Source organism: Canis lupus, chromosome 13 (assembly GCF_003254725.2).
Source record: "Canis lupus dingo isolate Sandy chromosome 13, ASM325472v2, whole genome shotgun sequence".
Lineage (NCBI taxonomy): Eukaryota > Metazoa > Chordata > Mammalia > Carnivora > Canidae > Canis > Canis lupus.
In genome coordinates this window covers 47558189-47577179 of record NC_064255.1, presented here as the reverse complement: position 1 = coordinate 47577179, position 18991 = coordinate 47558189, and the positions used below count along the sequence as shown (strand labels likewise).

The following is an 18991-nucleotide window of genomic DNA, read 5'->3' as shown; positions in this document are numbered from 1 at the left end:
TAATATAAAAAGACAAGAGACTACTTTTACATAGACTAGCAACCATACTAAGAAGACCTGAAAATTATTCCTTAATTTAGAACTGCCCCAAAAGCCAGGAGAGTGAAATCTTCTGTGACATATGTTTAAGACATGGGCGAGCATGAAAGATAATGACAGATGATAACCTTATTTACTGCCAGGCACTTAAGCTAGGTCACTCATTTGAGATTAAACAAGATAATTATAAACCTTAAATAAGCATTTGATGGGTTTCTTTAAAACCCCAGTCAATCATTTGTGACCCATCCCATACTATACAATGTCTCAAAACTGCACCAGATGTGGGTTAAAAAAAAATGATGCACTATCCATGCAACAGGATACCAAAATGAGGTTGCAGACAGGTATCTCATGTCATGGAAAGGTGTACGCAATGCATTCATTATTCAGCATCAAAACACAAGTTCATGAAGCATTAGGACCTCAGTTTTGTTAAAAAAAAAAAAGTTAACAAAAAATGTTCACAAAGAACATATACAATAAGGGATATATTAAGCAACAGTATAAAATGTAAACCAACTTTAAGAGGCACAATTAAAATGTGCTTCTTGTTTTTGCTTATTTACATTTTCCAGCTTTTCCTATCCTTTGCGTGACATTTTTACAATAAGAAAAAACTGTTTTAATTTAAAACTGTTTTATGTATACATATGTTTGCACTAACCAAGCTACATTTCTGGTTACTGTGATAGCCTTACAGCAAATTTTCAAAAGCAAGTAAATCAATCAGAAAGGAGTTCTATTCAGCACTGGTTTTATTTAATGTTTAAGAATTCCAGTCATTTGGGGGCACTTGGGCGGCTCAGTCGGTTGAGTGTCCGACTCTTGATTTCGTCTCTGGTCATGATCTTGGGGTCGTGGGATCAGGCCCCGGGTGGGGCTCCACACTGGGCTGGGTGTGGAGCCTATTTGGGGCATTATCTCTCTCTCTCTCTCCCTCTCTCTCTCTCTCTCTCCCTCTGCCTCTCCCCACTGCTCATGTGCTCTCTCTCTCTCTCTCAAAAAAAAAAAGAATTCCAATAATTTTAGAGTAGATTTAATAGAATCCACCTAATAGGGGGAAAAAACACTAAAAAGCAAAACCTCTTAAGCAAAACTCAATGGTCAAGTGTGTTAGTCATAAGCCTTATTAAAACGTTTAGCCTCTAATGCAAGAATGGTTTGGACACCCAAATGTTTGAAAGGTCCTATCAGCCCTAAAAAAGGGAGACAGATGGTAGAAAACACTTCTTCCTCCCAAAAAGGCAAAGTTCTAGTAACTCTGTTCTCATCTCACAGGGATCATGAAAGACACAGACCCAAAGCCCCTAAACTGAGCAATCCTTGAAGGCCAGCCCACATTACCATTTAACCCTGGGTGAAGGTCCCTGAGGACTTCCAGCCAGGTGGGTGACTCAGAGGGCTGTCTGGCCAGGGGGTCTAAGCCATCTATTTACGTGGCTGACTTGACACATCTGCCCTCACCTTTGGCAAATGTGCCACTTTGTCTGCGGGGTGCTCCCCTTCAGAGTGGCTTCTCCCTAGGAGGACAGATTGAACTATGACCAAAACTACATAAAAGGCAGCCCAGATTTTGCAAACGTGGTCAAAGAGAAACTTACTCCTCATCAAGAGACCTCACTCCGGATGATTTATTACTTTGACTGATACGGGCACGCGGTATGATCTATAAATAATTGCTCATACCAGACAGGATGTTAATTACATGATACGGTGATTTAGAAATAATGCATTATTTAGCATTTCCTTAAATCGTTTCAACCCACTGTTAACACTGCCGTAAATGAAGTAGAGTCGGTGACTTTGAAAGTTAATTTGGTGTACTTCTGCAGTCATTTTGGATAGCCGGTCTAGCTTAACAGGACCTGTGTTCCACATAAGCCCGATGGTGAAGGGCAAGCCCCTGAGTTCTCTCTATATGCTTGTCCTCCCTCCCTTCCTGTGACCACCCCCTGAGCCCCCCAGTACCACAATACTCTGACTCACCTGGCGAGGTTTGTCATTAAAGGGCAGACCTTTAAGACTGGCCAGAGATCTACTTATGGCCCCTTGATACCATTTCCCCCAAATTTTAGATTCACAAAGCTGATCTTGGAAAGGTTACCCGATAATGTGTTCAAGAGGCATTTTAAGACTATGGGTGAATCAAAAAAAGCAAAATGAGGTGATCACCCACACCGTTAGCACGTGTATTACCAAAAAGATAAGAAATAACAAACATTGACAAAGGCACAGAGAAAAGGGAACCCTCATGCACTGTTGGTGGGAATGCAAACTGGTGCCACTGTGGAAAAGAGCATGGAGGTTCCCCCAAAGAAATTAAAAACACAACTACCATATGATCCAGCAAGTCCCACTTCTTGATACATATCCTAATGAAACAAAACTATTACCTTGAAGAGAGATCTGTACTCCCATGGTCACTGCGGTATTACTTACACTAGCCAAGGTATGGAAACAACCTAAATTTCCTTCGATGGATGAGCGGATAAAAGAAAATGTGATACACACAGACACTGGATTATTGTTCAGCCTGAAAAAAAAGGAAATCCTGCCATTTGCGACAACAAATTAGGTTGGATAAACCTAGAGGGCATTATGTTCCATGTAATAAGCCAGATAGAGAAAGACAAATACTGCATGGTATCACTTAAAGGGAGTCTTTAAAAAAAAAATCAAGTTCATTGAAAAAGAGTAGAAAAGTGGTTGTCAAAGCCTAAGGGATGGGAGGAATGGGGAGAGGCATTAAAGGAATACAAACAGGTGTAAGACGAGCAAGGTCTAAGCATCTAATGAATTACATGGTGACTATAGTTGATAACTCTGTATTACATAATCGAAATTTGCTAAGAAAGTAGAGCTTAAATGTTCTCACCAAAACACAAAACAAGCACCCCGCCCCCCCAAAACCCCGGAAAATCAAAAACAAGAAGGGTAAACATAAACACGTAAACTGATGTGTTAATTAACTTGATGTGTGTGTGTGTGTGGGGGGGGTCTTTTCAAATGTTTACATATATCAAAATCATGTATACACTTTAAAATCTTATTTTTCCCAGCTTTATTGGGGTACAATTGATAAAATTATAAGTTTATTAGATCTTCTTAAAATCATTCCACAGGAAAAAAAAATCATTCCACAGTTGTGAAAAAACAATTGTTTTATCATATTAATCATACTTTCCACCATCATGTAGGTTACTTCAGGATTCACATGGGGCATTTGAAATTATATGTCAAAATAAACTCATTAAATATGTACATTACTAACATTTAAGTCCACTGCAACGTTTGAGATTTAATCAAGAAATATTGGGTGGGGAGGGAAAAGAGACAGTGGATCACTTAGAGTTAAATGTGCATTTGGCCTTTTATTTGTCCTGGATCTGGTAAAAACCTCAATTGTGTGACATTTATTGCAAACAAAGAGACCATAGGTTTCTAACCAAGTATCATAGGCTACATATAGAACCTTGGTGGTGTCGGTTTTTCTAATACCTCTAAGAATTTTAGAAAGAGTAGGTCCTATTAGGAAAGCACTTTTATCATGTATATTATGTCATTGTAGCTAAATATATTTTTTAAAAAAAGAAAACAAGAAAGCATGTTTGGGTAGCTCTATAGATTTTAGAACTCTTTCCTCCCAATTTTGATCTGCAAAGGAAACAAATGGCCAATTTCACCAAAGATCTCAAACTTAAAAAAAAAAAAAAGATTTTATGTATTTATTTGAGAGAGAGAGAGAGAGACCACAGAGGGAGATGAAGAGGGAGAGGGAGGAGCAGATTGGTCACTGAGCGGAGAGCCCGACGCGGAGCTGGATCCCAGGACCCCAAGATGATGATCTGAGCCAAAAGCAGATGCTTAACCAACTGAGCCACCCAGGTGCCCCTCACACTTCTTTTTGGAACTAAGAACCTGATTTCTTTTTTTTTTAATTCAATTTTTTAAAAGATTTTATTTATTCATGAGAGACACACAGAGAGAGAGGCAGAGACACAAGCAGAGGGAGAAGCAGGCTCCCTATGGGGAGCCCAATGTGGGACTCGATCCCAGGACTCCGGGATCACACCCTGAGCCAAAGGCAGACGCTCAAACACTGAGCCACCCAGGAGTCCCAGAACCTGATTTCTATATACATCTTCAATAAGTAGGGCAAGGGTGACTATAGTAATGCAAATTCAATGCTTTTGTTGTTTGTTTTTTTTAATGAAAACTCCGCCCCTCCTTCCCCCCAGCCAAAAAAAAAGTGGGGTGGGGGACACCTGGGGTGGCTCAGTTGGCTAAGAGTCCTACTCTTGATTTTGGCTCAGATCACGGTCCCAGGGTCATGAGATTGGAGCCCCGCTTCAGGCTCCGTGCTGGGTGTGGAGTCTGCTTAAGGTTCTCTTTCTCCCTCTCACTCTGGCCCCGACCTCAACTCCACACACTCTCTCTCTCATTCTTTCTAAACAAAACCAAAACCAAAAAAAAACACAAAAAAACAAAAAAACAAAAACTCCCATCAGTTTCCACTGGGAGTTATGCTCAAAAATAGCAAATATGTCATATAGCTCTTGTCCTTTATACACCACCTTTAATGCCATGGAGCCAACTAACAGACCCATGTAAATCATAGCTTGGTTAGAGGAGTTAAAAACAGACCTAAAACATTATCAAGTTTAATATGCTACACATTTTTCTCTAACACAAACTGATAGAACATGGTATTTTTTAAAGCCTCCCACATAAGCAATTAAAACACACACACACGCATACGCACGTACACGCACACGCTCAATGTACTCAAATCTACATGTGGAGTTTTTAAAACAAATGAATTTTTCAACGATCAAACATTTAACCATTCAAAATCGGGGATTTTCATAAGCATTTCTCCCAGTTGAATCTATTAAGCAATTATGCAGCAATGTCACTGAGGAAAAGTCACTGAACTTCTGCACTAATATTATGCATTTATTATTCTGATTTTTATCAATTCTAATTTTTGCACAGCAGAATTCCTTCCCTCCTTGGGGCTAAGCTTATTTACAGAACAAATCACACAGTGGATCTACTTGGCTCAGCTGAAATGTTATGTCAAAACGGACACAACCGCTCCGATTTTAAATTTCAAAACTATTTTTAGCTTTTGATTTTAAAGTGTAACATTAGAAACCTTTTCCAATTAAAAAAAAATCGACAAAGTGATTAGCTAACTTTATCTGTAAAGAGCGATTGGACACACTTCACAAGAGGTAGATGTTTTTTAAGTTTCACACAAAAAAATACCACCTCTGTCAAAGTATGTGGAGCTCAAGAAATCCAACGTGTTAGGTAAATGAAAGAAATGCCTTTTGTCGCTTAAGGGTTTATAACAAACTGACAGCAATGAAAGACTTCCTGAAAAACTTTACCTAAGTGGAAAGACACTAAACCACCCTTATCTGTGTGCCCAGTGCCATGGAGCAGCTGTTCATCAGTTGATGCTGGGTGGGCATCTGAGACCTGGGCCCCCAAATAAACAAAGTCCTGCCCCAACAGGGAATCCACCCCCTCCAGAAAAAAAAATCATTTGGGAAGCTTAATGTGGTTCCCTATCTAGTTTCAAAGAGGCAGGAGTTCACCAGCAGAGGTGACTAACACCAATCGTGCGGGATGGCAAATGAGCCTGGTAAGTAAAATGGCAGCAATTTTGTCACCAGAAAAATGGGACTTCAGAGACATCTTTCTAAGGTCATTGACCCACAGCCTCCTTGACCTTGAAGCCAGGGAAAGACAGATGCAAATGGCACTGAGTTTTACAAAATTCCCGCTCCCAAGTAGGGCTGAAGTGAGGCCTGTGGAGTAGGCCGCGGCCATGATCTGCTGTTACTGGTCCGCAAAGAGGTGAGGTGCAGCTGACAAGAAGCATTTAGCAGGAGCAGTTTTCTATCTATGGAATCTCCTTAAAAAAAAACAAAAAAAAATTTAAACTTGGGTTTTGCATACATCTCTATTCTTATTCAATTCACTTTCCTAGTGATAGGTTCTTACCGTATTTTGTAGCAAGGACTGATCCCGAATAACTTGGAAATTAAAAAAAAAAAAAAGGTCCTTTCCCATAGACAGTCTGAGAAGCACTGCACTAGAGCACCCAAAAATCCAGTTTTGGGTGGATAATATGCATATTCGGCTTGTAAGAATACTGATTTACCTGTAATCGTCTCTTAAGTTACTTGAATATTGAGATTTTTCAGAAGCAGGTAATTTTGCCCATGTGCGCTATGCTAAGCTCCTCTGATTAACATCTGAATTAATCTAGAGCTATTTGAAATGCAGGCCAATGAGATACCATATAATCAACACTGTTCTGAGGAAGGGAGACGTTAATGAGTATGATTCCCTCAAAAAAAAAAAAAAAAAGGTAAGTTCTGTGGTCAAACAAGTTTGAGCTGTATACCCCATCCCACAGCCTCCTCCTGGCACATTAAGGATCCTGACAAGGTCTGTAGTTAAGAAATTCGTCTGGCGGGGGATCCCTACGTGACTCAGCGGTTTAGCGCCTGCCTTAGGCCTAGGGCGTGATCCTGGGATTCCAGGATCGAGAGCCACGTCGGGCTCCCTGCATGGAGCCTGCTTCTCCCTCTGCCTGTGTCTCTGCCCCCTCTCTCTATGTCTATCATAATTAATTAATTAATTAATTAATTAATTAATCTTTAAAAAAAAAGAAAAAGAAATTTGTCTAGCTCCACAGATGTGATTTTAAGGATCCTGACAAGGTCTATAGTTAAGAAATTTATTTAGCTCCACAGATATGACCCTCTTGTTCTTGGAAATGAGGACAGAGTTAAAAGGCTCCAGATTAGGAATCCAAAGCCTTGAGTGTCACTCTCCTGTCTTCATTTGCAGCTGGATCATGCTACCCCTACCCCGTAAGGCTGAGCTGCAGCACCAATGAAGTAACTTGTAAAATGACTTCACAGAAGGTCAGCTCTTTGAGGACAAGAAACTGGCACCCCTTTGTTCCCACAGCCCCTCCTGCACCCCAACACACACACACACACACACACACACGAAGCACTCAGCACAGTTACTAAGCTATCCCCTAGGGAATGTTCCAGATTGTCTCCTAATCCCTCACCTCCCAACACACACCCAGGATGGCTAATCCCAATGGTCCTGTTGTGGACCACTCCCCTGGAATTCTGTGTCTGTGGAGGCCTCCCATCCCCTGGTCCCCTGGTCCTCTGGCTGGTGTGGTGCGTCAGACACCTGCTGTCCTTCCTTGGATGTGCAGATGGGCCCTAGAGTAGAGCCAGGAGGGTGCCCTGCACGGAGCAGAAGCCCCCCAACTGGCGAGCATGCTCCCTTGGCCTCAACCTCTGTGCAAAGCCATTTCTCTGAGATGCTGCAGGGGCCACAGCAGGGCAGGACTCAGGTGTTCAGGTTCCCACGCCCAAAGCCATCCTCCCGCCCAAACCACCTGCTCCCTCTCCCACAGTCCCCACGTGCTTTGCAGGAGGGTCTCGTTGAGCTGGATCGATACTGCATTCGTCTTAGTGAGAGAACAATCTCAACACAAATAATATCACAACCCTGAAAGAGAAAGCGCTCTAACAGAGAAATCATGACGGAGCCTGATAGCATCTCTTGCCCAACTAACACCATAATCCAGGTCCTATTCAACCTCTGGCTCCCCATTTCAACAATCAATAATAATACATTTTCCCCCCTCACATGACGGTTATTTTTAACTTCTCTGGCTCCTCTGTTTGCTTCAACGGCAGCACCCGGAATCCGAGTGACCTCTGCAAGGTCGCGTGGTCAGTGAAATGTAGGGCAAGGAATTGGTTTTCGTACACATTCTTCCAACCACCAAACCACAGGGTCTTTGTTAAGGTCAAAATTATCATGAAACATTATTTACATAGTACACAACGAGCTCAGTGCTGCAGCTGTTCCAAGCACGAGCCACAACTTAAAATAATAAAAAATAAAAAGATAAGGGACCGTTCGTTTTACTCACTGTTCACATAAACATTAAATGTCACCGAAGAATTGACATCGGAATTGGACACTTGAAATGTGTAAGTGCCTCCTTCGTTCCCTTTTAATCTGGTTAGATGAAGTTCACTCACATATCTACAAAAGATAAAATAGAAAAGAAAAGAAATCAAGCACTCGTGGACGGCCTGCCTCGGGTGCGCATCTTGTCCACAGTTTCTCTCTGGAAACACATGCCTGTGGGAGGAAGAACCAGACCAAGCACTTAACTCAGTATTAACAGGATCCATGTTAACAGATACAAACCTATAGGCATGTATTGAATTTGGGCCCAATGGCTGAGTGGGGAGAGGCTTTCGTGGCCTCGTGGAGGCCGCAGCCTCTTTGGCCTCCTGGCTGCCCTCATGCCCAGGCCCCCTCTGCCCATAATCCTTCCCCGGTGTCCTGAACTCACCCGCCCTGCTGCCCTATAACGCTGTGCTCCTGGCAGGGCCCCCAGACGAGCAGGTGCCCACATGGAGGACCCTCACCTTCCTTCTTGCAAAGATCATAATCTCCCAATTCTCCTTTCACCCCCACTACTTCTTCCTGGCATCCTTTCCAGTATGTGCTATTCAAGCTTCTGTTTTCCTACCGGGATGATACTAGATACGGCTGTGTAGACTGAGCCCACAGGCCTGCCAAGGGAGTTCCCGACATGGGCGCTGGTGTGGGTGGAGCGCCCTGGGCAGCCCTTGACCCATGTGAGCAACATACACAACCGCCCAGACATACGCAGTGGCCTCTTCAGACTTTCATCTCATCTCACAATGCACACGCCCCCGAGCGATCCACTCTCACAATGAACTCCTTGCTGTTTGCTCACAGCTTTCAAATCTTTACCTCTGGTTCAGAGTTCTCGGTCCTTCGCCTCCTCTACAGAGCTATTTGCATGCCTGCATCTCCCTGCCTCGTGGGTACAGCTTATAATGATTCACACCTGCAACATCCTCCCAAGTCTTGCCCTTGGACACTTGGCCCCTTTTGGACACTGACTGCCTCTCCAGGTCTAGAGCTGATGAGTGACTGCCTGTGGGGAGGGACAAAAGCTCTGATGAGCGCCCCTGAGATCAGCCTGCCAATCACCCTTCCATCCTTTCTTTCCTCCTTTACCCTTCCTGCCCTGCTCTCCCTCTCCCTTAATGAAGCTCTTGACCCAGAATCCCTGTCTCAGGCTCTGCTTCTGGGGAACCTGCCCTCGATACTTCCTACCTGAATGTCCACACTCAAGAGCCCATGGACATTCTCAAATTCAACCAACCCCAAAAACTCATGGTCTTTGCCATCCCAACCCTTCCCCCTCCTCCTTGAAAGACATCACCTCTCACCATCCAACGTAGCTGACAGATACAGAATCTGAAGGGGTATCTTCAGCTCCTACCTCTCTCTCCTATCCCCTCAGTCGCTGAGTCTTACTAAAGAGGTAGCCTGGATACCTCCCGAATCTAACCTCCTCCCTCCAGCCCCTGCACCTTGACCCAGGACAGCCTCATCTCTCACCCATATTCCTACAACAGCCCATAGCTCTTCACTGGAAAAAAAAAAAAAAAAAAAAAGTCTATGAAGGCATCCACTTCTGTTAGCAATTTGACCTTGGTCAAGTTACATCAAGACTCATTTGTGTCTCAGTTTCCTCTTCTCAGAAATGAAAAGAATAAAAGTGCCTGTCCATGGGGTTTGTGAGGACTGAAATTATTGACTTAATATATGGAAGGTACTGAGAACAGTGCAGCGCAGGCAAGAGCACCTGCAGCCTACATAAAGTAAGCTACTTTTATGCTTTTGCTTTGTAATTTTTATTAATTTTATTTTTACTTACTATTTTTATTTTATTTTTTACTATTTTATGATTGCTACTGTTTTTGTTAGAAATGTCTTGAGGGGGATCCCTGGGTGGCGCAGCGGTTTGGCGCCTGCCTTTGGCCCAGGGCGCGATCCTGGAGACCCGGGATCGAATCCCACGTCGGGCTCCCGGTGCATGGAGCCTGCTTCTCCCTCTGCCTGTGTCTCTGCCTCTCTCTCTCTCTCTGTGACTGTCATAAATAAATAAAAATTAAAAAAAAAATTTTTTTAAAAGAAATGTCTTGAGGATCAAATGAGAGATGTGGGGGCGCGTGGGTGGCTCAGTCAGTTAAGCATCCAACTCTTAGTTTCGGCTCAGGTAATGATCTCAGGGTCGTGGGACTGAACCCCACATGGGCTCTGAGCTCAGGGAGGAGACTGCTAAAGTTTCCCTCGGCTCCTCGCTGTGTGCGCTTGCTCTTTCTCTCTCAAATAAATTAAATCCTTAAAAAAAAGAGAGAGAGAGAGGTGTGATGTCATAGAACTTGGGAGTTCACTGCCTGGACCAAAGCTACTGAATGAATGAGACTTAGTTTTCATATAGTTGGTTGTTTTACTTACTTACTTTCTTATTTATTTATGACAGAGAGAGAGGACATATTTATTTATTTATTTGAGACAGAGAGAGGGGACATGCGAGCTGTGGGGCCAGGGTGGGAAGGAGCAGAGGGAGAGAGGAGAGAAGCAGACTCCTCACTGAGCCGGGAGCCCAACTCCAGGCTTGATCCCATGACCCTGAGATCATGAGCTGTGCAGAAATCAAGAGTCAGAGGCTTAATGACATAGGCACCTCTCTTTTTCTGACAGTTCTCATTTTTTATTTTTAAAGATTGTATTTATTTAAAGATTTTTATTTGCTCATTTGAGAGAGAGAGAGAGAGAGAGCGCACAAGCAGGGGGAGGAGGAGAGGGAGAGGGAGAAGCAGACTCCCCATTGAGCAGGGAGCCCAACCCAAGGCTGGATCTCATGACCTGAGCCAAAGGCTTAACCCACTGAGTCACCCAGGTGCCCTTGACAGTATTTTTAAAAAGTTTTCAAAACACTCACTTTCCTCTTTCCTCTGAAAAATAATTTAATGTGTCCGTAAAATATGCCATTCCCTGCTTTCAATCATCCTCCATATCAGAAATGTGAAAACTGATGCACAGACTTTTTGTGCGGGTTTTAAACCAACACAAAAGGAAACACTGGCCTGAAGACTCAGGAAGGAGCCCCACACTTCCTCCTATGCCAGGTGTCCTCTCACACACTTATGGGCCACAAAAATAGGATCTGGTAAGCCAAGGGAAGTGGGGGGAAATGTCTAATCCCCAGTGCGAGGCTCTTCTCTTACCTGATATTACTTTCATTGTCAGACTTGGGATAATCTTCCCATTTATCAGTGAAGGTTCTGTTCATATAGATCCACTGCTGGTGCTCCGGTTTGGGATATGCCTCATATTCAACAATCAGATCCACATTCTCTCCATCATTTACAAATATTGTAGTACTCATCATGGGGAAGATATTAATGAATCCTTTATCTAGTTATAACAGAATAAAACAGGGAGAAACTATGATCCACAACCACACAACAGAAAACACAGCTTCACCTTTGGTTATAAGGATAGCGGACTGGGGTCAGGTATTAAGAATATTTTGACTTGCCATTGTACCTTTTTTGGGTCTTTTTGCTCTTGTAGAATCACCATCATAAAGTGAGAAAGGACAGCCCTGAAATGTTCATTCTCCCACCTGTCTCTCAAGCAACTCTCTTAAAGATCTAGCACCATCTTGTTCAAAGTCTTCTAGAATGACTGGTCCTGATGCTTCTTAGGTCAAAAAACCTTTGGACTAAATAGTCATACCCAGACTCAATATAAATGTGATGATATGAAGGTGTCCAAAATCAAGATGAAGAAGAGATCCTAATGGTCAATGAAGATGTTGAAAGAACACCATTTAGTATTTGAAGAAAAATAAACATCCATCTTCTCATCACATCATGTATCACAGATGAAATGAAGGACAGCACCTTAATAACCCTACCATATTTTTAACTAAACAGAACTAACTCCTATCAAACTTCTAGGTGGGGAGGGGGAAGGGCAGTTTTCTAGGCTTTTTAGGAACCACGGAAGAAAAAGAATCATAAAATCATAAAAATCCCGAGAATCTGAATATATAAGCTTTTTTAAATGTCTATATAGTAAAAGTAAGGTAATAAGAAAAAGAACATGAAAATATAGATGGAGAAATATTTAAACTAGTACTTAAAATAAGGCGTCACTCTTCACTTATTAAAAATAGCAAAACTTCAATAAAGCTGCTAAAAAATAAAGTATATCCATCCTGTGGAAAAATAGGAAAACTAATTTGAAAGAAACTCAATAATTTTGCGAGTGTGGTAAAAGTAGCACGCCGAATTACACACTGTAAATTGGCACAACTCTTTCAGAAAGCATTTAGCAATATAGATTTTCTATAATTATCTATTCTCCCATTTAACCCTGTAATTCCCATTTGAGATCCCTTTTTAGTGGATAACTACAGACCAAAGGAACAGCTATCTACCCTGGACATAATAATTTTCAAAATCAGAGAACTGGTTTCTCAAGCAGCCCTTAGAAATGGTTATATAATAATAATATAAGAAAGAGTTTGAAAAAAAAAGTAATAAAATTATTGCCAATATTAGTTTTATGGCCACCATTTATGGAATGTTTACTATGTGCCAAGAACTGCCCTATGCAGTTTAGCATACACTCTAATTAATAATTATGGCAAATATATAATTGTATAACAATACTGAAAGAGAACACTTAGAACTCCTAATTTATACATGAAAAATATCCAGTCCTGGAAAACTAAATGGTAGCTACCCAAAGGCAGAGCCCAGATCGGAGTACAGGTTCATGAGAAGCCAAGGCTGGCCTCTTCTTACAGTAGCAAATTCCCTAGATTCTCTACTTTCAGTTAGAGAGAGAGAGTGACATCCTATGTGTAACTGAAACCCTGCTGCGTACAAAAATATAAGCAATTTACCAAATCTTAAAAACAGTTATATCACATTAGTGGAAGGGTTTTCACATTTTATTCTTCCATTTCTTTCCCCAAATTTAAGAATTATAAAATTTAAAATTATTCATTATTTTTGGCACTACTCGGTTGAATATGTTAAGGTCCTACATGAGTTGTTATTCTAGTATTTACTGCCCTTTAGTTTCCTAGAGATTCAGAATAAGAAAAAGAGTCCAACTGTACCAATGAAAAGGATGTGTCACAGATGAGAATAAAAAATCATCCGGGTGAAAGCTGGAGATGGAAACCACCACCCTGTTCTAATGCCTGAATCATAAATGAAGCTCCCTCTGCCATTTTTAAAGGAAAATTTAGATTTTCGGTTAATTTTGAAGGAATAAATCTTTCATCGGAGTGCTGTGTTACAGTTTCAGGTTCTTAAGGTCATAAATTGATCCCACACAATGCAAAATACTCAAATATTACGGACCACAATATTTGCACTGAAATGAGTTCCCTCATCATCACCATACATAAAATACTTAAGTTCCTCCTGAGTTTTCCAGAGTCCTTTGGCTCAATATACTTTTATGTCCTTCAAATTCATGAAGTATCAGAATTATTCAAATCAAAGAATTCCATCAGGGTTGTTTTAACATAAAGTATGATTTTTTTCAGGTACTTCTGCATTAAGAAATTGGTGATGATTAATATTTAATCAGTACAAACGTTATGCGAGGTACTTCTATGAAATCTATTGCCTTTTCTCCTCTCTATAACCTCTGGAGTTAGAGGTAGGGTTTCTCAGAAGAGAAAATGCAGGCAGAGTTAAAGTAGGGTGCATTCAAAAGTTGGGTGGCATGGCCCCAACTTAAAACCAGGTGGGGACCATCCCAAAGCCACTCCACATGGTATCCAAATCCTCCTACCCCAGCCCCCAAAGAAATTACTTTTCTCTTTGTCTCCTCCTGTTCGTGTCCCATCCCAACCCATCCCAAAACAATAAAAAACCAGATTCAGGTTTCAGAGCCACAAGCCTTTCCAGTTACACAGTTATATTCTTGGAAATTGATGAATGGATTTTAAAAATCTGATTACATACAATAATATGCTCAAAACATCCTTACTAATTGCTTTCTGGAGCTGAAGCTGATATATCAACATGCTCCCTAATCAACTTAGCAAATTAGCACTTATGGAGTTTAATATTTTAAAAGCATAGCTTTCCATTCAAATTAATAAATGGTTCACAATCACGTTTAGGGAAAAAGTAATATTCTTTCTGCATGCTGGTTCTATCATTGCAAGTAAAGCGTGTTTCCCACGTTTAGTCTGGTGAGATGCTTTCCATTACAACATGGGCAGAAATGCCAAAATTATATGAGATTATTGTAGGATAAATCACAGACCTCTAACACTGCTTCATAAATTATTGAGGAAACACGGGGGAAAGAGGAGAAATGAAAACAAATATCACATCATTTTATTATTGCTCATGATGAAGAAATTTGCCACCCTACCAGTACTTAATCAAAGTCAAGCACAGAGACTGTACTTGCATTAAAAAAAAACACAAGAGATTAAATTCAAACAATACTCACAAAACAAAAAAAATGTGTAAATAAAGCAATTTAAAAATACTATTATTTCCAGTAAATCAAAAAACATCCAGGACATTCACTATCTTCTGCTCCCATTAAGTAAATCTTGGAAAATAAATATTTAGTGAGATTTCCAGAGTAGGGAAGGAAACTAAACCACTTGTGCATACCAGCTATGATGGGGTTAGGATTATAGGGTACCATGACCCAGTTTATGCTGTGCAGAACCAATGATTCAGGCCCCAGGGGACCTCCTTCCTGAAGGTTCACACCATGGCCTACAAGGCTGGAGGATGGGGTAAAGTGAGCGGTGTCCTAGGAAGAAGCAGCCCAATTCAGCCCTTCCTGTGACAAATGAACTAGACCCATGAGTGGTAAAAGATAAACCAAAGGCTCAGGTGCCCCCCTAAAAGATTCAGAGAACTACTTCAGGCTCTCAGCATCTGCACTCCTCCACTGAGAAAGTCCACACCCATTTCTAAACTCGAGTCATTCAGTAAAGACTCGAATTTTTGAAAAAGTTCCACTTAACATCTTATTTGTTTAGTAGGGAGGGGAGAGGGGATGGGAGAAAATGACCCATTTAAACAACTTCAGTTACAAGTTTCCACTTCCTCTCTATTAAACTGGTGGAATTTGCATTTGTGCTCTGGTTGGAAAAGGCGATAGTGATAATTTTCATTCATTCATTCATTCATTCATTCATTCATGTGGTGACAATTAAATTTCTAGTAATCTCTTCATCATTCTATTAACATAAAAAGGAAGCTATCTAGCAATTTCTTCTTTCACTACTGCCAGTAATTTATACATTCTGATAGAGATATTTACCTACTACTTCCAAGGTTGTTGTGACATTTGCTGATCCAAAAGTATTATTGGCGTAACACATGAACACTCCAGAATCATTAACTCTTGCTGAGCTGATAATCAACTTTTCCTGACGTTCAAAATTGAAGTCACCATGATGCCAGCTATTACTCTGTGTCTGTGCATTAGTCTGCTGGTTTTGGAAAGAGAGAAAAAAAATCCAAGATTACCATAAAATTTATATTCAGGATCTTTCCTAGATAAATTAAAAATAGCAGCAATTAACTTCTCCATATTAACATTCATTATACACTACTTAAGTAAGAATAATAAAGCATCATGACAAGTCTGTCATTGGAACACTTCATATTACAGGATTATATTGAAAGATAGTCATTATTAATGATTGGAAAAAACATGAAAATTCATTTCATAATAACCATGGCATACATAATTCCAAATTCTCTGTAGCACTAAATATTTTAACAGTGCCAAATTTTAAAAGTTACTATATAAGAAATATTACTGAATACTGATACTATACATTTAGTCAGCATAGTTAGGTCATATCAAGAACTCAAATCCAGTACATTCACTACATTCTGCTCTCAGTAAGCAGATCTTAGAAAATAAATAGTGAGATTTCCAGAGTAGGGGAAAAAAAGCGACACCAATTGTTCATAGTTAGGTCATATCATTATCTCTATATCCCAGTGATTGAAAGGAAACACATCACTAATAATAATATTCTATTTTATTAACATTTATATTATTTTCACGAATAAAAACTGAACCACAATGTCTAAAACTAACTTGGAAACTCATCCTACAGTTCTTATCCAGTAGAATTTTGGCAACTATTAAAAAGAGTTCCAAAGTATGTGAGACGTCTAAGACCAAACCCCAAATTATTTAAGCATGAGTGGAAGAGAAAAAGTTGCAAATTTACTCTTGTGATATCACCATTCTACTCGTATTATTTGCCTACAGACAAGACACAGAGAGATTTCTTGTATGAAAAACATCATGGGAATAAAACATAAACTATAGTCACTCTGAAAATATTAGAGGGAGTACTATAGAGCTTTCTGCATCTTCCAAATTTTCGGTAAAATGAACACATTCCTACAGAAAAAAATAACTGAAAACAAAACAAAACAAAAAAAGGAAACAGGAGCTGATGTTGACATGAAATGAGACCAAGGGTAATGCGCTGGCCAGGCTATGGTCAACCTATTAGCATGAGACCATTCTGACACTATTGTAAATCAGAACAAGCCCTGTGGAAAGCAACTTGGCAATTTGTTCATACCCCTGATCAATTCCAACAAATTTATCTCAAGGAAATAACTCAATTTCTTAAAAAAGTTTCAAAATATTTACTGCAGTGAAATCTCAGAGATGGCCTAAATGTATACCAAGTATCAAAATTATAAATGTGAAAATAAGAAAAAGGTTTATATTACTTAATAAGCATAAACTGAGTGTACCTTAAAACTGCAAACATGTGGTAATACATATGCATGGGAGCAGAGGGAAAAGAAATATGAAAAAAAAAAATGGGCAATATAGTATTTATAAAGACCAGACACACAAAGACTACTGAGCTCTTGGAATGCTTGAGGTCCAACTTGTGTTATAAATATAAAGTATGCCCCAGATTTTGAAGCCTTAATATGAAAAATAGTAGTGCAAAATAACCCATTGATATTTTTTATGTTAATTACATGATAAGATAATATTTTAGCTATACTAGGTTAAATAAAATGTATCGATTTTACTCTGACTCTATCATGTGCCTACTAGAAAATGTTAAATTACATAGGAGGCTCACATTTTATTTCCCATTGCATAGCACTACAACATGCAATGGTGGAATTATATCTGTTTCTTTTTTCCTCATGTTATTATATTTTTGGAAATTTTTTTTACATTAAAATGAGCATACATAAGAGCAGACTGCCAAAGCGGAATGTTTTGAAATAAAAAGAAGAGAAACCTGCTTTCTTAACTAACTGTGAGATCTTGAGCAAGTCAAGGATACTACTAGTCTCAGCTTTTGTTTCTATAAGGAAATGAGAGGGGGGCCGCCTGGGTGGCTCAGTAGGTTAAGCGTCTGCCTTTGGCTCAAGTCATGAACTCGGGGTCTTGAGATGGAGCCCTGCGTTGGGCTCCCTGCTCAGCAGGAGTCTGCTCTTCCCTCTGTCTCTCTCCTTCTCTGTTTCTCCCTCCCTTGCTTGTTCTCTCTCTCTCTCTCTCAAATAAATAAAAGGAAATAAGAAAGCAGAGATCTTTAAAGGCCTTTTCATTTTGAAGCACAATGCAGATATGAAGACACTCTCTTCCAAGAGATTCTTCTAATAATTGGCAGAAATCTGCCATCTCACTGCAGAAGAGCAATCAAGAAGATGCAGTAGCAAGGTGAGGGGACACTGTTTTGTCCTCTCCCAGTTCACCAGGTCACAGACTTCTCTGCAAAGGCAGAGTGACAACAGACAGCTAACATACCACATTCTAGATTTGTGGTATAGATATATGTAGCCCAAGGGTCTATAACAAGGAGCTAAACAGGAACAATGAACACATGTCAGCGCAGGAAGGAATAGCTTGGTCCTATGTGATACAATATCAACACCTAAAATCAAAGACCGTAATTCAAGATGATGTCAAATAACATAATTAAAAGTAAAAATACAAGGGTTTAGAGGCACTAGTAAAGCTAACCAAGATTCACAATTGTTGAATAAACTCCAAGACTCTCTTAGGGTTTAAAACAAACAACTGCAAAAACTCTAGAATAGTCATTTTATCCTAAATTTCTCTGTGAGTTTTAAACTTATTCTAAACGGTCAGAATCAAATACCAGGAATTTTTAAGATAATTTGATAGCGCTCACAGTGCTAAGTATTCCGAATGAAGCCAAAGGATATCAACAAAAGATTCATGGATGAACCTTGGCATGGAGCCACGAGCCCCATCTGCAAGTCACACATTACATATTGTTTGCATGTGATTTGGTTTTCCTTAACCCTTGAGGTGCACACTGGGATTTCCCCAAAGAGCTCCCAACACTGAAGGCTTATCTAGCAGCGCCAGTGGATTAATTGGGAATGGCATGCAGGACTCCTGGGAAAAGTGGTTCAGAACAAAACTGCCTGGGGCAATTGAATTTCTCATGAAAAAAGGCTAATTTTCAAGTTATACAGAGGCTCAAATACACACATGGTCTAAACTGTTCTCTCATCTGAAATCAAGGATTATGGAAAGCCAATTAATATAGGATTGCGTTCCGTAGGGTTAGTCAAAAATCCATACATAAGCTATTGTTTTTATTAAATTATATGATATGGAAACTAAAACTTGTTTCTTTGAGCCACTGGTCTGAAAGAACAAGACTCTAGTACAATCCATTCTCTAGTCAATGGCAGGCTTCATTAGCAAAGTATCATCCATCACAAGTCTATGTGAATACCATCATAGTACTTTGCATTATGCTAATCACCATGGTTACTTATGGAGCAAAAAATTCTTTAAAGAGGCATGAAATTGCCCATGTTGAATACAGAGCATGAGAAGGAAGAAGAAGAGGAGGAAGAGGAGGAGGAAAATATATCATTTCTTTTCTCCCATGTAATGCATATGTGTGTTCTGAAGAAAAACCACTGTGATAGCAAATTACCTTAGATGGCCA

General features: G+C 40.1%; 1 protein-coding gene across 4 annotated transcripts in view; it reads right to left on the bottom strand.

Annotated features, from left to right (window-relative positions):
- The window catches only part of KIT (KIT proto-oncogene, receptor tyrosine kinase), an 83647-nt gene that overhangs the window by 22978 nt on the left and 41678 nt on the right, over positions 1-18991 (bottom strand). For 2 of the 4 annotated variants that reach the window (XM_025435629.3, XM_025435631.3), the window contains exons 5-7: positions 15322-15493; positions 11223-11412; positions 8030-8145 (exon numbers count right to left, since the gene is read on the bottom strand). In XM_025435629.3, coding sequence (XP_025291414.1) covers positions 8030-8145; positions 11223-11412; positions 15322-15493 — 478 coding nt within the window. The remainder of the gene's footprint in view (positions 1-8029; positions 8146-11222; positions 11413-15321; positions 15494-18991) is intronic. The other 2 variants (XM_025435630.3, XM_025435632.3) reach the window with 1 other exon arrangement.